This window comes from Leuciscus leuciscus, assembly GCF_965113295.1.
Source record: "Leuciscus leuciscus genome assembly, chromosome: 4".
In the NCBI taxonomy this organism is placed as follows: domain Eukaryota; kingdom Metazoa; phylum Chordata; class Actinopteri; order Cypriniformes; family Leuciscidae; genus Leuciscus; species Leuciscus leuciscus.
The window spans coordinates 46,114,395-46,138,976 of NC_138728.1; the positions used below are offsets into that span (position 1 = coordinate 46,114,395).

The following is a 24,582-nucleotide window of genomic DNA, read 5'->3' on the forward strand; positions in this document are numbered from 1 at the left end:
GTTGAAATTGTAATTATTGTTGTAATTGTAACCTTTTTAATAAAATAGCTAAACATATTTACAAGATAGATGTAAGCAAAATCTTAAATGGTCAATATAAGTCTTCTTCTAAATATATCTTCTGTCCTTGCATTGTGGCTCAGTCAGTGTCACACCTGAGTGAATGCCTCATCATTATGCAGAGTGGGTGGGACATTGTATTCTCAGGTGTAAACCACTCCTCGTTCACGCCCCCCTCGCATATTGGCTTTCCAAGCAAAACCTTTTACATCAATTTAAATCAATGAATGGTTTTATGTGAACGATAAAGCAAGACTATTTTCACATAATTTTGAATAAAAAACTCTAGGCGAGGACATCCATTAGTCAAAAGTCTTATTGACACATATTTACTATGTGTTTTGTGGCCTTATTTCAGAAATTTTAGTTTTTAGTTTTTTCAATAACCATGCATAAACATTATTCTCTCAAAAATGAAAACATGTACATACACGTGGCTCACATATTATGGTTTGTTTGTGCTATATAGAGTGAATTTACACCTTTGCCATTAATATGTTTATATGCAACTGAAAAAAGCACAAATGTCAGGGCATGTCAGAACATCTCAAGGGCCCCAAAAACAGCCCAGACCCCAGAGGGTTAACATCATGTAATAATCCTCTGAAATGAGTTTGCAGCAGAAGTCACAAACAGAGTGAAATGTTATTATTTCTTATTAAGTAAATGAGTAAACTGCAATTAATAAATGCGACTGAAAACGTAATTGATAAGACAATTGAATGCAATAGGGTCAAAACATTAATGCCACTATTTTAATATTCATAAATGTGAATACGTACAAATGTACATATCAGTTGTTCATACGTAAATATTTTGCGTTTTAGTGCTATAAATACGTCAGTATTATACGTTTCTCTGTGTATTAAAACGTAAGTAAATGTACGTGTGGAAGAACAACACTTAACGTAAAAATACACACGTATTCTCATGAGATCACGTTGCATTGAAGCTTGAATTTGTTGTCATACCTTAATTTATAGATTTTATTTTCCTGTGGTTAGTTCAATTACTTCCTCTACAACTAACGTCTGTATGCTTTGCATTTATTAAGAGTAATTCATAATGATTATTATTAAAGAATATAAATAATGAGATTTGCATTTGTTAAATATATTATTTATATTAATCATAATCATTTAGTTTTCAGGGATGACTGAGGCCTTTCTACAGTGGGCTTAAGAGTAATTTATTTATATATATATATATATATATATATATACACACACACACACAGTAATTTATATATATATACACTGTATATATATATATATATATATATATTAGTGGTGGGCCGTTATCGGCGTTAACGTGCTGCGTTAACGCGAGACTCTTATCGCGCGATAAAAAAAATATCGCCGTTAATCTATTCTCCAAGTTGGGTTGGGAGATGGCTCTATACTACACAAGCTATGATGACGCAATCTACCCGCGGCCGCGAGGTAAACCCGGCTGCAACGCATATTCGTCGTCATCTTAAGTAAACACGGCTGAAAGTGAAAGCTGGTGAAAAAGATCGGTGCAACATCCATTATTTGGACTTGGTTCGGGTTTAAGCCGTCAGACGAACAGCAGCAAACTATACTGTGTGGGGTAACAGTTCGGTAAGTTAACACACGACTAATCCGTTCTACCACCTCAAATTCAAAACGAAACATGATATCACTGAAAACCAGCGCGCGCGTATTATTCCCATTCCAATATATCTTAGTGGTGTAGCACATAATCTCGATTTTAAGAATCGTTGTTGTGTTTCTTTTTAACTGAAAAGACATCAGTTAGACAATATTCTAATTTTAAATTTGGGGTTTCATAAGCTCCAAGCCATAATAAACATTAGACCTACTTAAGTCTCTGCAGCTAGTGTACTTACATTTTATTTATCTGCAAAATTATGTTGTATACTTACAGTTTTGCACAATATATGTTCTCAAAACTACATACACCCTTTAAAAAAAAATACATTTAGCAGTTGTTTAGCATGGGTCTGTGTAATCTGTTCTGAAATGGTTTTATTATAATATACTGTATATCGTTATCGCAAGAGGCTGCAATGTATATCACAATATAGATTTTAGGCCATATCGCCCATCCCTAATTGATAGCCTATAGTAGTTGATAATAACATAGGCCTACCTAATGTTGCCTACGGACGGTAACAGTACAGTAGTAACCTTTTACAGTCTATGAGTAGAACAGCTTTCTCAAGCAGTTTGTGATGCATTTTGGAAACAGGAGATGAGCCCCTGGTCTAATGCGCCACCTGGCTTGAGAAACCCCTTCTCAAAGACTTACTCTTATAGTCATTATTTGGGTAGCACACATATTCTGAATGCCTTCGGCAGAATTCAAATGAGCCATTTTAATCTAGATTAATCTAGATTAATTTCAAAATTAATCTAGATTAATCTAGATTAAAAAAATTAATCTATGCCCACCTCTAATATATATACACACACACACACACACACACATACATACATACATACATACATACATTATATATATATATATATATATATATATATATTTATATTAAGATAAAGATTAATGCAAAGAGAAGTGCATATGACACTCACCTGAAGACTGTATGGGGCCGATAGTGTCACTGGCTTCACTCACTCCCACTTTACCCACTATCCTGTAGCGGATCAAGTACTGCTTTCCAAACTCCAATCCAGTCAGAGTAAAGACTTCATCAGCGGTGTTTATGATAATCCACTGTTCCTCAGCGCCAGAATCTGCTTTCACCTGCTGGTACTCCACTCTGTACCTCACAGTTTCTCCAGTTGGGGACTTCTGCAGTTTCAGGGACACACTGTCCTTCAGGACCTTCTCCACTTCTGGAGGGGGAGGCTTCGACACGGGCTGGAACTGTGTGTCTGTCAGATTCCCTGTTTCATACAGATAGATAGAGGAGCCTGGACTGGAGGGATCGGAGATGACAGAGGAGCCTGGACTGGAGGGATCGGAGATGACAGAAATAATGAATCGATATCTCTTTTCATCTTTATTAGCCTCTGAAAAACTTCTGAAAAGAGTTAAGTTCTTTCTCATCTTTGACATGACACCAGGATCGTTGTGCCACTTTCTGACAGATACTAACGTGCTAGAATGTGGTTTCATTCCCACATCAAGCTCTTTAAACTCGTCAGATTCCAGAAACTTATTCAGGGTTGAAAGATACGGGTCTTCATACTTCAGAGATGTGAAGGTCAAGCACACCACAACATCAATATTAGGATCAAGGAGGATGGCGTTGAGACAGTTTGAGTCTTCAGTTTTGATTCCCTCCAGTATCTCGGTGTGAGAACTCAAGATTTTAAGTTCAGCCGTTGCATGATCTAACCACTGGTTAAGCATGTCAGCATTAAAGGGGGAGCTGTAGTGGATCTTCAGGATGTCTTCCAATGAATTTTGCTCCATCTCTCCTCCTCGTATAGCAGGCAAGACCTTGGCCACTGCTTTTAGGAATACCATTTTGTAAATGTTAAGAGAGCCCTGAAATAAACGGAGCCTCTCTTTGATGTCTTTGAAAACATTTACCAGAGTTTTTCTGGAGAGGTCGTTGCATGTCCTCTCTACTTCTCCCAGCCCCTCTATTATATCTTCAGTGTTGGAAACCAGACGTGTGGTGATTTCTCTTTCCAACTGAGCAGCTTTTGTATCCAGTAGAGAAAGAGGATAGAGCCAGACTTTTATTGGAACTGCATTCTGTGGATTCTCCTTCAGTATAGTGGAGAGCTTCTTGTACACCTCTAGGGCCTCCATGTAAGTGGTGGGGTTCTGATCAAGGCGGACGTCACCATAAAATGTGCAGGCGATGCTCTCAGCCCTATCCGTATGACCTTCTGTCATTTCTAAAGCTCCTTTCCCCTCAATGGAAAATTGAGGAATCTTTTTGACCATGACATTCAGTTCTCCCTCAATCTCCTGTTTTTCTTTGTCTTTTGAAAATGTACGTTCAAACACCATGACGGCCTGAGCTCCGTACAGTACAGCCGTGACCACATGAGTTGCAGTTTTCTGGTCAAAGACCTGAGGGTAAGTGATCTGTCCCAGATGGCTCATAGTGAGCTGGTCGAAGCTTGTGGTTTCCCTGTAATTCATTGTAACTCTGGACTGTTGGTTTGAGGATTTGGTGTCATGCAGGAACTTGGCAGATCCTTCCACCTCCACCAGCCCTCCCAAGAAGCTGGCCTTCAGGGAAGCACTCACATCCAGGAGACTGGACTTACTAGAGAGAGAGTCGGAGCTACTGAACTTCAAATCTGTCATGGGCTTCGGACGGGTGTCCAAATCTGCATCCAGTGACTGCTTATCCCACAGAGTGACACCTGAAATGAAAAATAGCTTTAACCCTCTGAGGTCGAGAAACGCGCCGACGCGTTTTGCTGGATTTTTTTTCACATAGCAGCAACATAAACTTAAATTACTCCGTCATTTATGGTTATACAGAAAAAAGAAATATAAAAAAATAATCTGTGATATTTCTACTTTTGTATGTGTCCACTTACAATCAAATCAAAACATTGTGCTTTTGTAAAATAAAGAAAATAAACAGGGTGTGCGTTCTGCCTCTCCGTCGCGGTGAACTTTTTTTTCTTGAGCACGTCTATAAACTGAAACAAAACTCAGCGAATACTTCTCACACATTTATGAGCCATATACCTTTATACACATTTAAGTGCGTACTTTTAAATGATCGGATTCAAACTGAAAACAAATATTCTCTGTTTAAGTAATTTGTATAAAACCAACAGGGTGTCCAGTATCTCAAACGCTTGCTAATTATTTTTAATTTGACCACGCTCACTCGCGCAAAAGAGATTCACATGCAAATCTCCACATGGAACGCGAACGCCCTCGTTACCTCAAACACAAAACACCAAAACACTTCACAAGTCTCTGCTTTTCGTCGAGTTTGGAAGATACGCTGTGAGCTTACATGGATTTACCTCAGAAGAAGAAGAACGCGATTTGAAGACAAGAAAGATGTATAAACTTCACATTGCAGTTGAACTGTTGCTAGATATATGGTGAATATTATACTATTTAGACCCGTGTTTACTGTTAAATACTGTTTGTGGATATCTGCTCAAACATAGATATGTACAACCATAATGTTTAATATTTTGGAGCGCGATGGCGTTTGAATGTATCATATTTTGGAGCGCGCTGTGCGTTTGAATGTACAGTATCATATTTTGGAGCGCGATTGCGTTTGAAAGGAAAAATGCACCAAACATTAGGCTTTATGTTTTTACTATTATCTCATTTCATATCATCATAACGAATGGAAACATTTGAAGTAACATATGATAATCAATATATTTTTCTCTAGCGTAGTTGTTCTTGAAATCTTTTGGAAGATTTAATTTATTGTTATTATTATTTTATGCAGCACTGCGTAGCCTATGCCTACAAGGCACAACAAACCTGGTGTTCATTTTATATTGTTGGAAACGTGTGTGTGTGTGTATTCTGTGAATTTAAAAAGAAATTTTAACCAGAAAAATCTAAAATCTATTCCCAAAATCGTGCAGCCCTATAGTTTCTCTTGATATCAGTATGTTCACAGTTTTTTCATTTTTTTTTTCTTTCAGGGACCAGATGCAACTGAGTCCTGCTGACTTCAACATTCACATGAGTCTCTGTACATGAACATGGTAAAGTGAAAATCAAACACCTTGGAAATGAAAGGTATGTTTTTAGGAATGGCACAAAGGTCTCTGTCTTTGGATCATTGTTTTCAATGTGCTCTTTTGTCATTTGTATTTTTGGAATGTGTTGTGTTGTAAATAAATCCAAACAATCTAAAAGCCATTCTTTTTTAAATCTCCTCATTCTTTGTGCAAGGTTGCTCTGAATGACAGGGCCTGATCGCTCCTAATAGGGCAGTTAGGGGAGTGTCTTTGTCTTTCTCAGGTGTTAAAAGCTTACATATTCATGAGATGATCACGCCTCTTCGCATATGGCTTTGTCACACAAAACACGTCTTAGAAATTTTAAATCAATATATTGTCTTATCTGAATGAGCAGTCAGGGTGATTTTCACATAGTTTTAGAGCAAATATGCTAGGCTATGTCATACAATTTTCCAAAGTCTTGTGAAGAAATAATCAGTATGGGTTTCATGGCCTTATTTCAGTGAGAATTTTTTTTTGTATTTTCACAAACCACGCATAAATGTCATTATCTCAAAACTACAAACTTTTACATACATGCTGCTGATATATTATTGTAGCAGAGTTTGTGCTGAATACAGTGTAATTAGACTTTAGCCATGAAAATGTCACTAGTAACAGAAAAAAACACAAATGTCAGAGCATGTCAGAACACCTCCAGAGCCCAGAAAACAGCTCAGACCTCAGAGGGTTAACAGTCAAGTCAAGTCGCCTTTAGTTATATAGCACTTTTTACAATACAGATTGTTTCAGCTTTACAGTGATAACAGGAAAATAATGCAACACAGTTTGTTTCTAGAAGAAAATAGCACCATCATCCAGCTTAAAGGAACACACCGACTTTTTGGGACTTTAGCTTATTCACCGTATCCCACAGAATTAGATAAGTCCATACATACCTTTTTCATCTCTGTGCGTGCCGTAACTCTGTCTGACACACCCACCGCTAGCCTAGCCTAGCTTAGCACAAAGACTGGAGGTAAACGGCTCCAGCTAGCATACTGCTCCCAATAAGTGACAAAATAACGGCAACATTTTCCTATTTACATGTGATTTGTATAGTCACAGCGTGTACGAATAACAAGGTCACATGAGACACAACCATCTTCTAACCATATACATACTGGGAACTATATTCTCAGAAGGCGAAGCACTGCTACTTCTGCGGAGTGATTTACTCCAACTCTGAGCAAACTCTCTGCTCCTCACCAAGGGGCTTCTCAGGTGCTGCGTCAGACAGAGTTACGGCACGCACAGAGATGAAAAGGGTATGTATGGACTTATCTAACTCTGGGGGATACGGTGAATAAGCTAAAGCCCCCAAAAGTCGGCGTGTTCCTTTAAGTAAGCACAGTGATGGTTATACTGTATATATATATATATATAAAAAGGTGGCCCTTATTTTTCAAGTTTTGATTTATAATTGTCTGACCCCCTCAAGTTGTTCCAATACATGAAAAAATAATTCAGGCAAAATATGAGCTCATTTGAACAATATTTAGAGGTGGCTCGATGACGTTGAAGTTTTGTATAATCAGTTATTATGCTCAATTTGTGTTAATTACCACTTGCCTAATTGTATCTCAACTATTTAAATTACATACTTGCTTATTTAACCCTTTCGCACGTACGATCACAATAATGTTTATTTTAGGTTTCAGACATATAAATACTAAAAAAACAATACATTTAGAGTTTGTAAAATACACAGTGATGTCAAAGGAAGAGGCAATAATAATCCTTTCCATTATAATTAGTTTTATTCATATCAGATACGCATTGTGTAAGCAACTTTAAAGTGTACTCTAATCTTCTCCCAGTTCACCTGCCACTTACTTGGAGTGGATGAATTCACGTGTTGTAAATCCAACAGATCCGATTCTCTGAACTGCGTCTGCGGCACAAACTAAGATGGCGGCGCCCATCTCGCATACAGTTCAACTAATGCGATCGTTATAAAGGTGTTTAAACAACAAAACACTTCCACAAGCATATATTTGACAATCGGAATATCAGATATTTCATGCCATATCTAACAAATTTGTGAATATTTTGAATAAAAAAGGAAAAATGACATAAAAGCAGATCATCATTCATTCAGCTCTGTTGTTGCTGCGGTGTGTCACGTGACAAGCAATGACGCGTCACCATGGAAACCATAAAGTGACACATTCTAAATAACGGTCACCTTGAAAAGCTCACGCTGGGGGGTCAGCCAGAATATTTTAAACACCTATTTTGCACAAAAGATATTCTATGCATTTCTTGCAGAAGCATAAATTGTGTTATTTTGCCACTTATGTGACTTATTTCAAGTATTTGTCATTACTGGCTGTGATTTGCGGTCGTCGGCACTTCAGCACTTCGCAAGCAGCAGAGCCCAATGGCGACGGGAGGGACAGTTGCTACGCGCTCGCAAGATTATCTTGTTAGCCATGTGGAAGGAATTGAAGGGACTAAGCTTCCCACAGGGACCATCGTTCTCAGCCATTTTTTACATCGTCACAATGTTCTGAAAGAGGATATTCGAGCAGCAGCAAACAATACCATACAGAGAGTGGAAGAATTTTGGTTCCAGGCAAGAATTCCAGTCAAGCATCGACAGGACTCCGTTAAAAAACTCGAGCAATTATTTTGTTACTGGAAGGGGTTGAAAAAGAACAAGATCACCAAACAAAGACTCAACGGGCTAACGAAGCCACTTTCACAGAAATTATTGCAGGGTTGTTTGACATTGCACATGCAAATGCTATTGAGCTAATCGATGCAGAGACTTACTCGAAAGAAGAGAGAGAGAAGGATAAGCTCTTCCTCAAACTTCAGCGGCAAAAAGGACAACCTGGTTGCATGTTGGGTGTCGACAAAGTGTTGTTGCTGCAGCAACAGAAGCAGAAGGAGAAGCAGGATAAATTGCAAAGCCAACACCATTGTTCTGAACAAGAAAAAAGTATTCTCTCAGAGTCAGTTGTGTTGGAGAGCAGCAGCAGCAATAATTCCGAGAATAGTTCATCAGAATCAGAATCGGATAGTGGAAATCCTGGACTATCCACCACAAGTAGGCCTGGTGCACCACCAAGGAAACGGGGTCGCCATCACATTATATCAGCTCCTCTGTCAGCAATGCTTGATAGAAATTTACTGAGTGACAGGGCTGCCATGATGATTGTTTTCGAATCTGCCAAAGCTCTCGGACAAGACCCAGAAGCTCTTGCTCTAAACAGATCAACCATCCAGCATCAACGTCGAAAACACAGAGAAGCAACCGCCGCTGGCATTGTAGAATCATTCATACCAAGCACGGCGCTAACCGTCCACTGGGATGGCAAGTTGATGCTTGACTTAAGAGGTAAAGAAAAGGTGAACAGGCTGCCCATTCTGGTTTCAACAATGGGGGAAAAAAAGCTGTTGGCCATTCCAAAGATTTCCACAGGAACAGGGCAAGCAGAGGCCCAGGCAGTTTACAATGCCATCAGAGAATGGGGACTGGACCATCTTGTTCGTGGTATGTGCTTCGATACGACCAGTTCCAACACTGGCAGACTGTCTGGAGCCTGTATCCTTCTAGAGCAGCTGCTTGGACGGCCACTTCAACATTTTGGTTGTCGGCATCATATATTGGAGTTGGTGTTGGCTGCCGCATTTGCAGTTTGTATGGGACCCAGCAAGGCACCGGAAGTCCTCATCTTCAAGCACTTTCAAGGACAATGGTCATCCATTGATCAGAAAATTTATGATGATGCATTTTCAGATGATTTCGCCTCATCTGAGCTATCTGTTATCCGAGATGAAGTCATTGCATTCTGTGAACAGCAGCTGCAGGATATTCAGCCAAGAGATGATTATAGAGAGCTGCTGAAATTAATGCTAATCTTCATGGGAGTGAAATCACCTGATACAAAGTTCAGAGCCCCTGGCCCAATGCATCAAGCTCGCTGGATGGCGAAAGCCATCAAGGTCTGGCTATTCCGATCCCAGTTCAAGCTGACGGCACGCGAATCTCGTGGACTGCTACGTCTGAACCTATTTCTTGCCAAGATATACATCAAGTTCTGGTTTCAGGCACCTGTGGCTTCCACTGCGCCTAGGAATGATCTACAGTTACTACAGTCACTCCACTCATATCCTGATCGAGACATCAGTACAGATACATCACGTAAGATAGCTGGGCATCTCTGGTACTTGTCGGGGAATTTGATACTTCTCAGCCTGTTCGATAAGCTGGTGGATTTCACTACGAAGCAAGCAATTCTCAAAGCATTAGAAGAGCGGGTCGGTGAGAAGGATCCGCCGAAACGTGCTCAAGTGGACATGCTGACTATAAAACAGAAAACGCTCGATAACTTTGTCTCGAAGTCGAGCAGAAACCTGTTTTCAATGCTGGGTATACCTGATGCATTCCTGTCTGAAGATCCCGAATCATGGAACAGTAGAGATGATTTCAAAGCTGCGGAGGCAATAATCAATAGTCTGGTGGTAACAAACGACCACGCAGAACGTGGTGTTGCGCTCATCCAAGATGCGTCACAATCCGGGCGCTTTAGGTGTGAAGAACAGCTGCAGTATGCTCTGAAGTCAGTGAGCAAAACCGAATACAATGCAAACTGTGTATAGTATTGAATACAATGCTCAATGCTAAACGTTTTAGAATAAAGAATTTTGCTGTAGAATTGCCTACAAAAACAGCGAACTTTGATGTGCTTGAGCTACCTCTAAATATTAATATTTTTGCCCCATTTTTTTTCTGGGGTGTTTTTAGCATAAATGGAACAACTCTGGGGGGTCAGGCTGCAGAAAAACGAAAGAAAAAAAATCCTACACTTAAGGGCCACCCTAATATATATATATATATATATATATATATATATATATATATATATATATAGCCGCTCTGGAAAAAAAATGTGACGTCATCGTCCAGCTCAGTTCAGTTCTCATATAATAAATGTCAGTGCAGGCAGATCAATAATATTGTTGAATATTAACATGTGAAGACGCAATGTCAACATGCCAATTTTTTATCTATAAGACTACTAATTTAATAGTTGTGTCCTTTCTCTTAAATCTCTAAATTACCACATTGTTGATTCACATTTGGGTGAAAAAGAGAGTAAAAAGCATTTTAGTAGGTACTGTACACCACCTGGAATGAAGGTATCCTTGCGGCAGTCATAAAGCATACCAGGATACAGAGGTCTTCCTAGAGCTGCCACTTCAATGGTCTGTGATGCCATGGCTGCAGGAAAAAACAATGAACAATGGGGACATTTATACATTTGAAGTTTAAAATTAGGGATGCAACGAAATTTAGGCTGCCGAAAATGTTTAGGTTTTTGGCCGAAAGATACAAAAAAGCCGCCGCGCCCCTCTATGTTCGGCGATGGTTTGACTCTGGCTCAGCGTGTTTTATGACTTTGCGTGCGAGTCCGCTTCCGAAGATGCATAACTTCGAAGCGCGTTCCGCTGTGTGTGCGCGCTGTGAACAAGCAACCTCCGTGTGTGTGTGTGTGTGTGTGTGTGTGTGTGTGTGTGTGTGTGTGTGTGTTTGTTTGTTTGTGTTGCAAGCTCTGCTCACGCTCACCGGAAAGGCAAAGTCCGCTAAAAAAAAAACGTGCCGACATGAAATTTCTCTGTACTTGTTTCTTTTTGCAATAGCACTACTGTGCTGGAACATGGTGTGTATAGCCGGGCCGGGCAACGCTGGTAAAATTACACGAATCACGATCCTCTCGTTCACTGGTCCTCTCCCTGCTCTGCTCATGCTCTGATAAAAAATAGCTTTGTAGGACTATACTTTATTTTGACAATTGGTCAAAAAAAATTAATCTGTTAAATCTGATTCTGCTGCATAGAACTGATTGAAGAATAATATATTGATATTTTATATTATTTTAATAAAGGTACCAGTATTAGCCTTTTCACCATTTGTTTCACTTCGCATGTCTGTGTTTGCGCCACTTGCATCATTAAGCCAGTAGGTGGCGACAAGTGACTGTCTTTATGAGTGAACAATTGTAACCACATTGCATTAACCATGCTTGCATTTTAATGCATTGTATTTTTAGTGCTTACATTTTTATGGGCTGAAATTCAACATGGTTGAATATTTAAGCTGTGAATATTTCAATTAAAAACATTTCAAACACCTTTTCATTATTAAAAATTCAATAATCCATATTCACCTTTCATATTTCACTTCCAAAATATTCAAACTGTTTAAAAATACAATCAATAATATTCAACGGGCAATTTTCGGTCCATTTTATTTCGCTTTGCAAATTCGCTTCCACAAATTCAGTGGTTCAAATTCGACAGTAAATTCAACATTGACGTCCAGGAACTGCAGGAAAAGCAGTAGCAGCATACTCTCCATCTGCTGTTAGTCGACCTCACCATCAGATGGTGCAAAAGCGCGTGTTGAAGACCAGCAACAGTTAGAACAAGTCATTCATTCATAAAACTCATTTACAGCAATGTAAGTGCATTTGTGATTATTATGACGGCTGTTTTATGTTAAATTCAGTGTCTTCACGGTTACTTTTCCTGTGTAGCCTACATGCATCTTTCTCTACCGTGAACGAGATTATAATGTTATTCCCCGATGCGGATATAGCCTACAGATCCAATGTTACATTTTTGAGGTTGACATATATTTCTCTTGGTTGTTTAGTTGCCTTAACTTTATATTGTGGCGATGTGCTGCATGCAGGCTATTAGGGTTTCTCTCAATACTTAAGGATTCCCCTGCTGGACATATACAACGCTTAACGTAGCTTAATGGACTACAGTGATGTAAAAGACCAAACTCGCAGGCAAGCAGATGGACTCAGAATAACGCGCAAAGCCTAATGCTGAGCGTTTCCCATTGATAGATTGGCATACAGATGGCTTGATGTTAGACATTCGCACATTTAGGGACCGTCTCTAAAGTGTATACGACTTTGGTATACACGTTTCTAACTCCGATAGCATTTGAATAGAACGACTTACAGTCATAAAACCAACTGTAAAGTGTTCATTTAGTGTCAGGCATAATGCGCACCCTTTGGATTTTTGATATTTATTCAAATAAATTTAAGTTTGCTATTGAAGTTAGAAACGTGTATGCCAATGTTGTATGCAACTTTAGAGACGGTCCCTAAATGTGCTAATGTCCAATATCAAGCCAATTTTTACATTTAGTCATTTAGCAGACGCTTTTATCCAAAGCGATTTACAGTTAAACTAACAATAGGAGGACAATATGCAAGTGCTGTGACAGTTTAAGCTAATACAATACACGTATGCATACTATATATATATATATATATATATATATATATATATATATATATATATATATATATATATATATATATATATGTGTATGTATGTGTTGATTTTATGCCAGTATATCACGAAACGCTCAGCATGAAACTTTGCGCGTTAAGTTCATATTCTGAGTCCATCTTCTTGCCTGTAGCCTATATAGTAGCCTACAGCCTACTTCCCTAAATAAGGTGCAAGATTGGTCTTTCATATCACTATCAACGGAAGGGATCAAAAACATAAACACAGCTTTTGTGTGTTTATCATCTTTCCCGCATATACTGACACAGATAATCATTTTCATTTTATGAATGAATGTCTTCGTCAGCAACAAGCGCTTTTGCACCATCTGATGGTGAGGTCGACTAACAGCAGATGGAGAGTATGCTCGGCAATCTACTGCTTTTCCTGCAGTTCCTGGACGTCAATGTTGAATTTACTGTCGAATTTGAACCACTGAATTTGTGGAAGCGAATTTGCAAAGCGAAATAAAATGGACCGAAAATTGCCTGTTGAATATTATTGGTTGTATTTTTAAACAGTTTGAATATTTTGGAAGTGAAATATGAAAGGTGAATATGGATTATTGAATTTTTAATAATGAAAAGGTGTTTGAAATGTTTTTAATTGAAATATTCACAGCTTAAATATTCAACCATGTTGAATTTCAGCCCATAAAAATGTAAGCACTAAAAATACAATGCATTAAAATGCAAGCATGGTTAATGCAATGCCTATTTTTTTTTCAAGTAGTGCAATTCAACAGGCTTTTTATTTCAAAAACATTTGACATTATTCTACTTCCATATTTATCCATCCATCCAACCATCCATCCATCCATCCATCCATCCATCCATCCATCCATCTATCTATCTATCTATCTATCTATCTATCTATCTATCTATCTATCTATCTATCTATCTATCTATCTATCTATCTATCTATCTATCTATCAATCAAACTTTAAACTACTTCAAACTACTTTTAAACTTCAAACTTTCTGGTCCAAACTTTCTCAAGCCAACTTAAAGTTTGTCTCGACAAACTTTTTAATCTAGTTTATAATTATTATTATTATTATTATTATTGAGCATTTTCACATAGGTGAAATAAAAAACATGAAATCATTTATCATATTATTTACTCTGGCTTCTTCCTATAAATATCACAATCCAGACACTTTAACTGGAGAGTATAGATTTTCTGTAGCCATCAAAAATACATCTGTTTGTCATAATCGATCTTCTCACTAAAGCTGATCGTCTGTGAATCAACACCTGGCCTACAGAAGAGCGGAAGTGTTGAACATTTACATGTTTACTTTCCACATCTGTATATTTCAGATCGTAAAGAGTCTGTAAAGTAATGTAAACTAAAAGCAGAATCCCTAGAGCTCGATATCATTATAATCCTGAAGATTAATTCCTGAAGACTTACCGTGATGTGATATTTGTGCCAGTGTAAAATATGTGTTGGCTCTCTGTCACCCTGTTTGAGTTTGCATTCTGTGCGCTGTCTACGCTTTCTTTTCCTGTCTGTGGTTTTCCTGCCTGCAACTTTGACGCAAGCAGAAAACAGGCTAATGCAAATGCATGTATTGATGCATGTATCCTCTGCCCAACTGTATTAAACTGAGAAACAACTGAGCAGCAATCTGGTGTCTGTGTCTCTTATTTGGTTCTCCAAGTGCACTGTCAGGCTTCACGAGATTTGGAGGGCATTGCAGAAGACTGTAGATAATTGAATAAAAAAAGGTCACGCTGGTTTGGGTTTTGTTTTCACTTTCACGTTTCATGTCTTTAATTTAGTAATTTACCTATATGTGATTCCCTTTTCCCTCATGTGTTCTTGCCATGTGCTCCTCTTGTGAATGTGTCATGTTAGGTGTGTTGGACATCGGCTGATGTAACCGATCGGCGACGTGAAGTCTGAAGACACTTTCTGCTTCCCGTAGTGACGCTCACGTGATGTTTGCATACTTTACTACAGCTTTACCTCAGATATCAACAACAAATAAACCCCGTCCATCTCCAGGGGCCTGTTTCAGAAAGGAGGTTCAACCAACTCTGCGTTAAAACTTGAACTCTGAGTTGACTTACCCTGAGATGGGAAACTCTGAGTTTTCGGTTACAGAACAGCTGAAATGAGTTGGTTCAATCAACTCTGAGTTGACTGACTCTGAGTTAAGCGCGTGCACCACAACTATAAAAAGCCATTATCAATGGAGCGCAGATATTATGAATCACCATGGCAACAGCGCCAGACAAAAAGAGGTCTTCATATTTCTCACCAGCAGACCTGGATGAGCTTCTGCAAGCATATGGAGTACGAACACATATTATTATTATTTTTTAAATATCGGCTGCAGCAGCGAAGGACAGAGAGTTAGCTAGGGAGAAAATAGTTGCTTGAGTCAATGCGTAAGTTTACGTTTTAATTACTGTTATACAGTGATGGGTGTAATTAATTACCAAGTAATCTAAATACTGTAATTTAATTAAAGGGATTACTCTTAATTATTCTGTAATTTAAAGTAAAATCTGATGTAATTGCATTAGACTATAGAACAATTCTGTATATTTAACATACATTTTTAAAAGGTATCTTTTTTGGTTTTTATGTAACCTTCTCCCTCTACACACTTTGGTCAATTCAATAATAATTCATGCAATTGTATATTGTTTATTTGAAAGCATTAAAAGTGCAGTTTCTTGTCTCTCCTTGTAATTCAAGTGGTTGAGGTTGATATGGGATTTAGTAATTAGCAGTAAGTAGGACCAATACTTTCTAAAGATAGTCATTATTACATTAATCTAGTTACACTGTTGAAGATGTCATTTGTAGTTAGTAATTAATAACTATTTTAGAGTAACTTACCCAACTATTATAATATCTGAGGTGAAACTGGAAGAACAGTATGTTATTCAATCTAATTTGAATTTTCATGGAGGTGCAATCCTACAGGTGTTAAAAGAACATGGCAGCAGCTGAAAATGAAATATAAAAACTAGGGCTGGGGGAATTAACGCGTTAATCTTTGCGATTAATTTGAGATGTTTAACGAAAAAAAAAAAAAAGAACGCAATTAATGCAGCACTTTTTTTTGCCTTGTTTTAATGATTTCCTGTTGCGGCTGCTATTGAAAAGTCCGAAAATATGCCGTCACGCCCCTCCGTGTTCGGCGATCGGGCTTCATTCTCTCGCAGCTTTCATGAGCGGGTCTTTTCCGGTCTGTGTGCGTGCGCTCTCCGTTCCGTGTGTGTGTGTGTGTGTGTCGGCGCGCTGCTGCGCTCTTTGCTCAATATTCCGCTCCGTGTTTGCGCTGCGTGTTCTGCCTGGTTGTTAACGGCCCAAACGCTCCAATCATGTACCGATCACGCACTGGAAAAGCAAAGTCCGCTCAAATAATGTGAAATTTCTCAGTAGTAGACTTATGTTTGCTGAGCTGGTATAGCTATGCTGGGCAACAATGGTAAAATGACCTGCTCTGGTAATAATAGCTTTGTAGGACTATATTTTATTTTGATAATTAGTAAAAAAAAAAAAAAAAAATCTGTTAAAATGATTATGTTGATTGATTATTGAAAAAGAATAATATATTAATATATTGATGTTTGATATTTTAATATAGGGCTATTTTCTGTTGCTTTTTTTTCCCTGTGTTGTTTTAAACAATTATCACATTGTTTAATTTAATTAGGTGATTCTAAGTTTAAATATTGATGATAACAAGCTTGGGGGAAATGCAATTAATTGCAATTAATTACAGAAAATTGTGCAATTAATTAGTTAATTTTTTTTTTATCGATTCCCAGCCCTAATAAAAACATATTTCAATCAGGTAAGGCTTGAGCATATCATGGGTGTAGGCTACCTGACTTTACATTTGACATATTAAATAACTAAATAGCATCCAGTGTCTAGCAGTGCAACAGCATTTTTGGCTGAGGGAATTCCTGGAGGGACTTCAGAGCCAGTCACTCCCGAAGATCCAATCCAATTATTTTTTATATAGGCTATTTTTGATATTTCCATTTATTTTACTTTGGGTTGGGTTTTTTGTTGGTCCCAACAGATTGTGGTGGTAATATCTGTCTTTTGGAGCCTCCTGTCCCAACAGAACCCCAGGCAGTTGTAAGTAGCCTATCAATACACCAGAAATTATGACAAATAGTGTTATAAAGTGTACTCAACCAAATGTTCATCTTCACAGGACAATGGGAATAAAGAGTTTCTGCTGCCACAGAGAGGCCTACAGAGGTAATGTTAATATTATGTGTCTACACATCAAACAATCTACACATTCTGATCTTTTTCACATTTTTATGTGGAGTAGCCTATAGAATCCAAGTTTAAATCTAAGTATAAACGGGTATTCTTATCTCTCCCCCCGCCCCCAGAGTGTGGAAGAACAGCAGGAGGATGGTCCATCAACTTCTGGTGCACAGATGAACACAGTTCAGTGATTTTCAGTAAATGCCACAGTTTAATTCTGTAGAATTTGTTTAGAACTACATTATGTAACTCTAATCTACTACTGTATTTTCAGTTGCCAGTTAAGGAGTTATATAGACTTCATCTTATTAAAAAAAAGAAAGAAAGAAACATCAGTAAAAATAGCAATATTTTATTTATTAATAAAAGGTTCATTTTATTAATAAAAATTTACTGAAAGAATGAATGAGGTGTTTAAACACTGCTTCCTCTTTAAAAAAGGGAAAGAGACCAAAAGAAACTCTGGGTTTCCCGAAGAAAACCTGCTCCAGACCAGGTTAGGTTCACAGAGTAAGTCACCATGGTAACTGACTCTGAGTATAAGTTACCTCTCTTTCAGAAATGGGCTTGACTTACCCTGCTTTCTCAGGTTTGACATACCTCCCATTCTGAAACAGAAAACCCAGAGTTCCCCTTCAGGGAACTACCGCTGCGTGGAAACGCAGTGGGAACGCCTCCAGCGTAGTGCGTCTGAAGCATGAATGAAATCAGTCAATGGCGAGACGGAACGTAGTAGGTGGGTGACGTCACCGACCAGGAAACTATAAAGCACCCCAGAATCACAAGCGTGACAGCTTTCTGTTACTTCAGCAGCTCTCTGTGTGTGTTTGAATCAGCAAAGAAATAGTGTGTGTTTGTCTGTTTCTAGTGTGACTAGGCAGGAGTTTTTCACTATATATTCCTATAAAAAATATATATATATGAGCGAAGTTAAAATGACGAGCGAGCAACAATATAGGCAGTGTGTTCCCCCCTGTACTCGTTACATCACAGGTGGGGATTCACATCAACTATGCGTTGCTTGTTTGGGAGTGCAGCATGCCCAGTCAGCTCTCGAGGGGGCTGATTGTGAGCATTGCGAGCGCCTTCTATTAAGAACACTGCGCTCGCGGCGATCGCTCTTTGAGGAGGGCGGTTCGCTGCGCGCTCCCCGCGGCTCGGGTCCCGCTTCTGTAGAGGCAGAGCGGCGGCGTCAGTTGTGGGGGTTCGCAAATGGATCTCACCGCGGGGTTTGAGACGGGCCCCGCCCTATCTCAACCTTCACCGGTGAGATCCAGTGCCTCTATCCCGGCTCTGGAAGCACGCTCTGCGGTTACTTCCGACCCGGATGAGGCACATGATGTTCAAGTCCTTCAGCTATCCAGTTCTGAGGAGCTGGATGTTGAAAGTCTTGCAACAGATGAGACTGGAGACTCGTCATTCCAGCAACCTGCTGAAGATGAGCTTATGAACGTTTTATCTCGTGCTGTTGAGAAGCTCAGCATTGAATGGCCAGTTGATAGGCAGGAGTCTAAACATAAAAGCAAACTTGATGAGAGATTTCTGCTGTCACGTTCTCAGCCTTCTCGCCGGTGCTTACCTTTCTTCCCAGATCTTCACACTGAGGTGTCGAAGACCTGGGCTAGACTGGTTTCTAGCAGAATTTATACCAACCAATCTAACGCTTACGGTAATATTATGGGAGCCAAAGCATAAGGTTATGTGACATTGCCGAGGGCGGAGGAGACGCTTGTGAGCTATCTCTCTCCCGAATCGGCATCGTCGCTTAAAGCACCGGCCCTTCCCACCAGACCATTAAAAAATACGTCCGCGCTGGTTGGAAAGGCATACTCGGCAGCGGGCCAGGCGGTTGCGTGCTTGCATACGATGGCTATCATGCAGGCATATCAGGCCGATCTGCTTAAGGAAGTGAGTGAGGGGGGAGAAATTTCTGCTCAAACTATAAATGAGCTCAGACAGACAGCTGATTTAACTCTCCGGGCCACCAAGGAGACCGCTAAATCCATCGGCCGGTCTATGGCAGCCCTGGTGGCCACGGAGAGGCATTTATGGTTGAATCAAACGTCTATGAAAGAGAAAGATAAATCTCTCCTTTTAAATGCCCCTGTGTCTCCTGCTGGCCTCTTCGGTGATGCGCTACATTCTGTCACTGAGAGGTTTCAGGAAGAAAAGAAGCAGGCAGCTGCATTTCATAAATTTATCCCTCTCAAAATAGAAGTTTCTGGGACTGCTGAGCGATGGCAGTCCCAGCCGCCGAGTAGCTCATCAAAACAGAGAGTGCAGCAGAAACAGAGTGTCGCATCTCGTGCCCCCCCGTAGAAAAACTGGAGGGACGAGACGGGGCGCTCTCAGATGCGACCTTCGCGGGGCAGGGCTGATCTGAGGACAGTCATTGTCGCAAAGAAGGCCGCGTCTAAAAGGACCTGACGCTCACAGCGTCAGGGCTCTGAGGGTGGTCCCCACCGAGAGAGACTTGTGTTCACCTCCTTTAAAGGTGCCCTGTCTCCCTCGGTGCCCTCAGGGGTCTGTTCTACTAACCCTGCCGAAACAGGGCGTAGAAGGGCCCGGCGAGCGTTTTCCCGAGGGACGCTCGCCCCCTCCAAGGAGGGCTCTGGAGTGCTCAGACCAGTTGTTCCCTGCCGGTGCGCCGTTACAGGGCGCTGTGTCTGTCACGCAGAATATTCAACCAGAGGCCAGCCTCGAGAGGCTGGTACCCTTAGTAGATTTTCTAGTGGAGTGGAAAAATCTTCCCAATGTGTCTCAGTGGGTCCTGCACACGATCGAAAGAGGTTACGCTATACAATTCAGGTCTCGTCCGCCTCGGTTCAGAGGGGTTCTTCCCACTGTGGTGGGCCCCGAGCAGGCTCTGGTGATGGAACAGGAGGTTATGACTCTTCTTCAAAAAGGAGCTAACGAACGGGTTCCTCCTCCCAGCAGGGAGTCAGGTTATTACAGCTGATACTTCATTGTTCCAAAGAAAGACGGGGGGTTGCGTCCGATTTTAGATCTGCGTCTTTTAAATCGCACTGTAGGAAAGCTCAAGTTCAAGATGCTCACTCTCAAACAGATCGTGTCACAAATCAGGTCCGAGGACTGGTTTGTCACGATAGATCTGAAGGACGGCTACTTCCATGTGTCTATTCTTCCTCAACATCGAAAGTCCCTGAGGTTTGCTTTCGGGGGCGAAGCGTACCAGTATCGGGTTCTTCCGTTCGGCCTAGCACTGTCACCCCAAACGTTCACGAAATGTATGGATGCGGCTCTAGCTCCTCTATAAATAAATAAATAAATGAATAAATAAATAAATAAATAAAATCACAGTCTCAGGCGGTTCGGCATCGAGATGTCGTTCTCGCTCACATCAAGAAATTGCGGTTGAGGCTCAACGCCAAGAAGAGTGTGCTTTCTCCAGTACAGAGATCCACTTTTCTCGGTGTGGTGTGGGATTCGACGACGATGCAGGCACAACTATCCCCTGTTCGTATTGCTTCGATTCTCGCTGCAGTAAATCAGATCAAGCTAGGCCAGTTACTCACTGTGAAACAGTTCCAGAGACTGTTAGGTCTCATGGCAGCAGCGTCCAACGTTATTCCTTTTGGCCTATTGCACATGAGACCGCTTCAGTGGTGGCTCAGAACCAAGGGATTCTCCCCGAGGGGAAATCCGCTCCGCACGATCATGAGTTTGCGACGGTGTCTTCGCGCCCTGTTTATGTGGAAAGATCCTCGGTTCTTGTCCCAAGGTCCCGTGCTGGGAGCTCCTTGTCGTCGCGTAACGCTAACGACGGATGCCTCCCTCACGGGCTGGGGGGCGATCATGAGTGGTCGCCCAGCTCAGGGTCTGTGGCAGGACCATCATCTCTCGTGGCACATAAACTGTCTAGAAATGTTGGCTGTGTTTCAGGCTCTGAAACACTTCCTCCCAGACCTGAGGGGCCACCATGTGCTTGTCCACTCAGACAACACATCGGTGGTCTCTTACATAAACCATCAGGGGGGTCTGCGGTCGCGTCCATTATTCAAGCTAGCTCGTCAGATCCTTCTATGGTCCCAGGGGAAACTTCTGTCTTTGAGAGCGATTTATCTCCCGGGGTATCTGAATCGGGGGGCAGACATCCTGTCGAGGCAGGGGCCGAGGCCCGGGGAATGGAGACTTCACCCCGAGGTGGTGGAGCTCCTTTGGGAACATTTTGGTCGTGCCGAGGTAGACCTATTCGCTTCCCGAGAGACATCACACTGTCCTCTGTGGTTCTCTCTCAGCCATCCAGCCCCGCTGGGGTTGGACGCTATGGTACAGGCGTGGCCGAGGTCACGTCTGTATGCATTTCCCCCGATTGCTCTGCTTCCAGGAGTTCTGGAAAGGGTTCGCCGGGACGGAGTCAGCCTACTCCTGATAGCCCCGTTCTGGCCGGCCCGAGTATGGTTTTCGGACCTTGTGTCCCTCCTCGATGGCTCTCCTCTGGAGATTCCGATCAGGAGGGACCTACTATCTCAGGCGAGTGGGTCGATCCTTCACCCCCGCCCAGAGCTATGGAGACTGTGGGCTTGGCCTCTGAGGGGGCTCAGCTCATAGAATCGGGTCTCTCGACTGAGGTCGTTGAGACCATTCTCCAATCCAGAGCTCCTGCTACAAGGAAGTTATATGCCGCGAGGTGGGAACTTTTTACCTCTTGGTGTGGAGAGGGCAAACAGGACCCAGTTAACTGCCTGGTTGGTACAGTGCTGGAGTTCCTGCAGGATCGTCTCTCCACGGGGTTATCCCACTCCACCACTGAAGGTGTACGTGGCGGCCCTGGCTGCTTACCACGCCCCTTTGAGTGGAGTTTCTCTTGGGAGACACCCACTTATATCTTGCTTCCTTCGTGGCACTTTGAGGCTGAGGCCAGCAGTACGCACGAGGGGTGCCATTATGGGACTTGGCCATCGTCTTAGAGGGTCTCTCCCTAGCTCCTTTCGAGCCCCTTGAAGAGGTTTCCGAGAAGTTCCTTACTCTCAAAAAAATTTTCTGCTTGCTATTTCGTCTCTCAAAAGGATCGGAGACATTCGAGCACTCTCGGTTGCTCCCTCGTGCCTGGAATTCTCACCTGGCATGACTAAGGCCTTCCTCTATCCTAGGCCAGGTTATGTTCCAAAAGTTCCAACTACTGTAGTTAGACCTGTCATACTGCAGGCTTTTTGTCCTCCTCCGTTTCTGACGTCGGACCAGGAGAAACTTAATTTGCTCTGCCCAGTTCGGGCTCTAGATGCGTATGTCCACAGAGCTGCCCTGTGGAGGAAGTCTGAACAGTTGTTCGTTTGTTTTGGGTCGCCCAACAAAGGGTGCCCTGCATCTAAGCAAAGGATGAGCAAGTGGGTGGTCGAGGCCATCTCACTTGCTTATGAGTCGGTCGGTCAGCCTTGACTTTTGGCTGTACGGGCTCACTCCACCCGGAGTATGGCTGCTTCTAAAGCTCTCCTTTCAGGAGTTTCTCTTCAGGACGTTTGTGATGCGGCAGGCTGGTCCTCACCGCACACATTCGTCAGGTTTTACAGTCTTGATTTTAGCTCCACTCCTGGGGCGCAAATTCTTTCCTCAGCCTGTGCGCCTTGATTGCACACTACAGAGACTTGCTCGTATGGCGACGTGGGTATTGCGTTCCCACCGCGTTTCCACGCAGCGGTAGTTCCCTGAAGGGGAACGTCCCGGGTTACGTATGTAACCCTAGTTCCCCGAAGGGAACGGACGCTGCGTGTCTTTGCCATACTCCCGGCATCCCCTTGGATCGCTTGCTTCAGTAACATCAGAAGCTGTCACGCTTGTGATTCTGGGGTGCTTTATAGTTTCCTGGTCGGTGACGTCACCCGCCTACTACGTTCCGTCTCGCCATTGACTGATTTCATTCATGCTTCAGACGCACTACGCTGGAGGCGTTCCCACCGCGTTTCCACGCAGCGTCCGTTCCTTTCGGGGAACTAGGGTTACATACGTAACCCGGGACGTTTCCCTCATTTCAGGGTTAACATACTCAGAGTTTTCACTTAACCTCCTTTCTGAAACAGGCCCCAGACATCAGTCACATCAAGTCTCTCCAGGAATGGTTTATTTTCTGAATTACACACTTACACACACTATAAAACACACTTTTATGATTTGCAAGTTCCCAAAAGTTAAAGGGTTAGTTCACCCAAAATGAAAGTTCTGTCATTAAATACTCGCCCTCATGTCATCCGGAACCTGTGAGACTTGCACTCGTCTTCACTACACAAATGAAGATATTTCAGAAATCTCAAATTTCATCAAAAAGATCTTCATTTGTGTTCTGAAGATGAATAAAAGTCTTACGGGTTTGGAACAACATAGGCCAGGTTGTGTTTAGATCCTGAATGATCCTGACCAACCAGCACGATCTATTGCTGTGACGTCATCAGCGCTGAGGTGGCAGTACTGGTGGATATAAATATGTAGACTGAATACTCTTTAATTATTATGACCGCCGCTAGCGTAGCTAGCCGGTCATATAGGGATTGTCAAAGTTTTTTTTTTTTTTTTTTTTCGTCACCTTACTGAATTTTTCGTCAACGATACCAGGGACACCGAAGCACCGGGGAACATGAAATTTGGTGGGCATGTAGCCCCACTAGACTTCTAAGGAAAAATTTCGTTTGGTCCCCGGGGGCCACTCCCCCCCCGCGCTGGGCCCCCCCAAACCCCCAAAAATGCAGTTTTTCCTAAATAACTACCTGAACCGTGGCACCGAGGATGAAGAAATTTTTTATGGTATGTTGGTCTACTAGACTTTTACGGAAAAATTTCGTTTGGTCCCCGGGGGCCACTTCCCCCCCCGCGCTGGGGCCCCCTTAAATTTTTCGTCAACGATACCAGGGACACCGAAACACCGGGGAACATGAAATTTGGTGGGCATGTAGCCCCACTAGACTTCTAAGGAAAAATTTCGTTTGGTCCCCGGGGGCCACTCCCCCCCCGCGCTGGGCCCCCCCAAACCCCAAAAAATGCCGTTTTTCCTAAATAACTACCTGAACCGTGGCACCGAGGATGAAGACATTTTTATGGTATGTTGGTCTACTAGACTTTTACGGAAAAATTTCGTTTGGTCCCCGGGGCCACTTCCCCCCCCGCGCTGGGGCCCCCGTAAATTTTTCGTCAACGATACCAGGGACACCGAAGCACCGGGGAACATGAAATTTGGTGGGCATGTAGCCCCACTAGACTTCTACGGAAAAATTTCGTTTGGTCCCCGGGGGCCACTCCCCCCCCG

General features: G+C 41.9%; 3 protein-coding genes across 5 annotated transcripts in view; 1 reads left to right on the plus strand and 2 right to left on the minus strand.

Annotated features, from left to right (window-relative positions):
- LOC309496526 (stonustoxin subunit beta-like) overlaps window positions 1–14,514 on the minus strand; it is a 114,006-nt gene extending 99,492 nt beyond the window's left edge. Inside the window, exon 1 of the mRNA XM_082166518.1 lies at window positions 14,490–14,514. The gene's annotated coding sequence lies outside the window, so the exon portion shown is untranslated. The remainder of the gene's footprint in view (window positions 1–14,489) is intronic.
- Window positions 1–24,582, minus strand: part of LOC309496524 (stonustoxin subunit beta-like) — a 145,669-nt gene that overhangs the window by 30,687 nt on the left and 90,400 nt on the right. The gene's annotated exons all lie outside the window — the stretch shown is intronic.
- On the plus strand, window positions 4,404–10,881 carry LOC309496530 (uncharacterized protein). Its single transcript, XM_082166523.1, has 2 exons — window positions 4,404–7,708; window positions 8,144–10,881. Exon 2 carries the CDS (start codon window positions 8,595–8,597, stop codon window positions 10,356–10,358), a length of 1,764 nt encoding a protein of 587 aa, XP_082022649.1. The 5' UTR covers window positions 4,404–7,708; window positions 8,144–8,594; the 3' UTR covers window positions 10,359–10,881.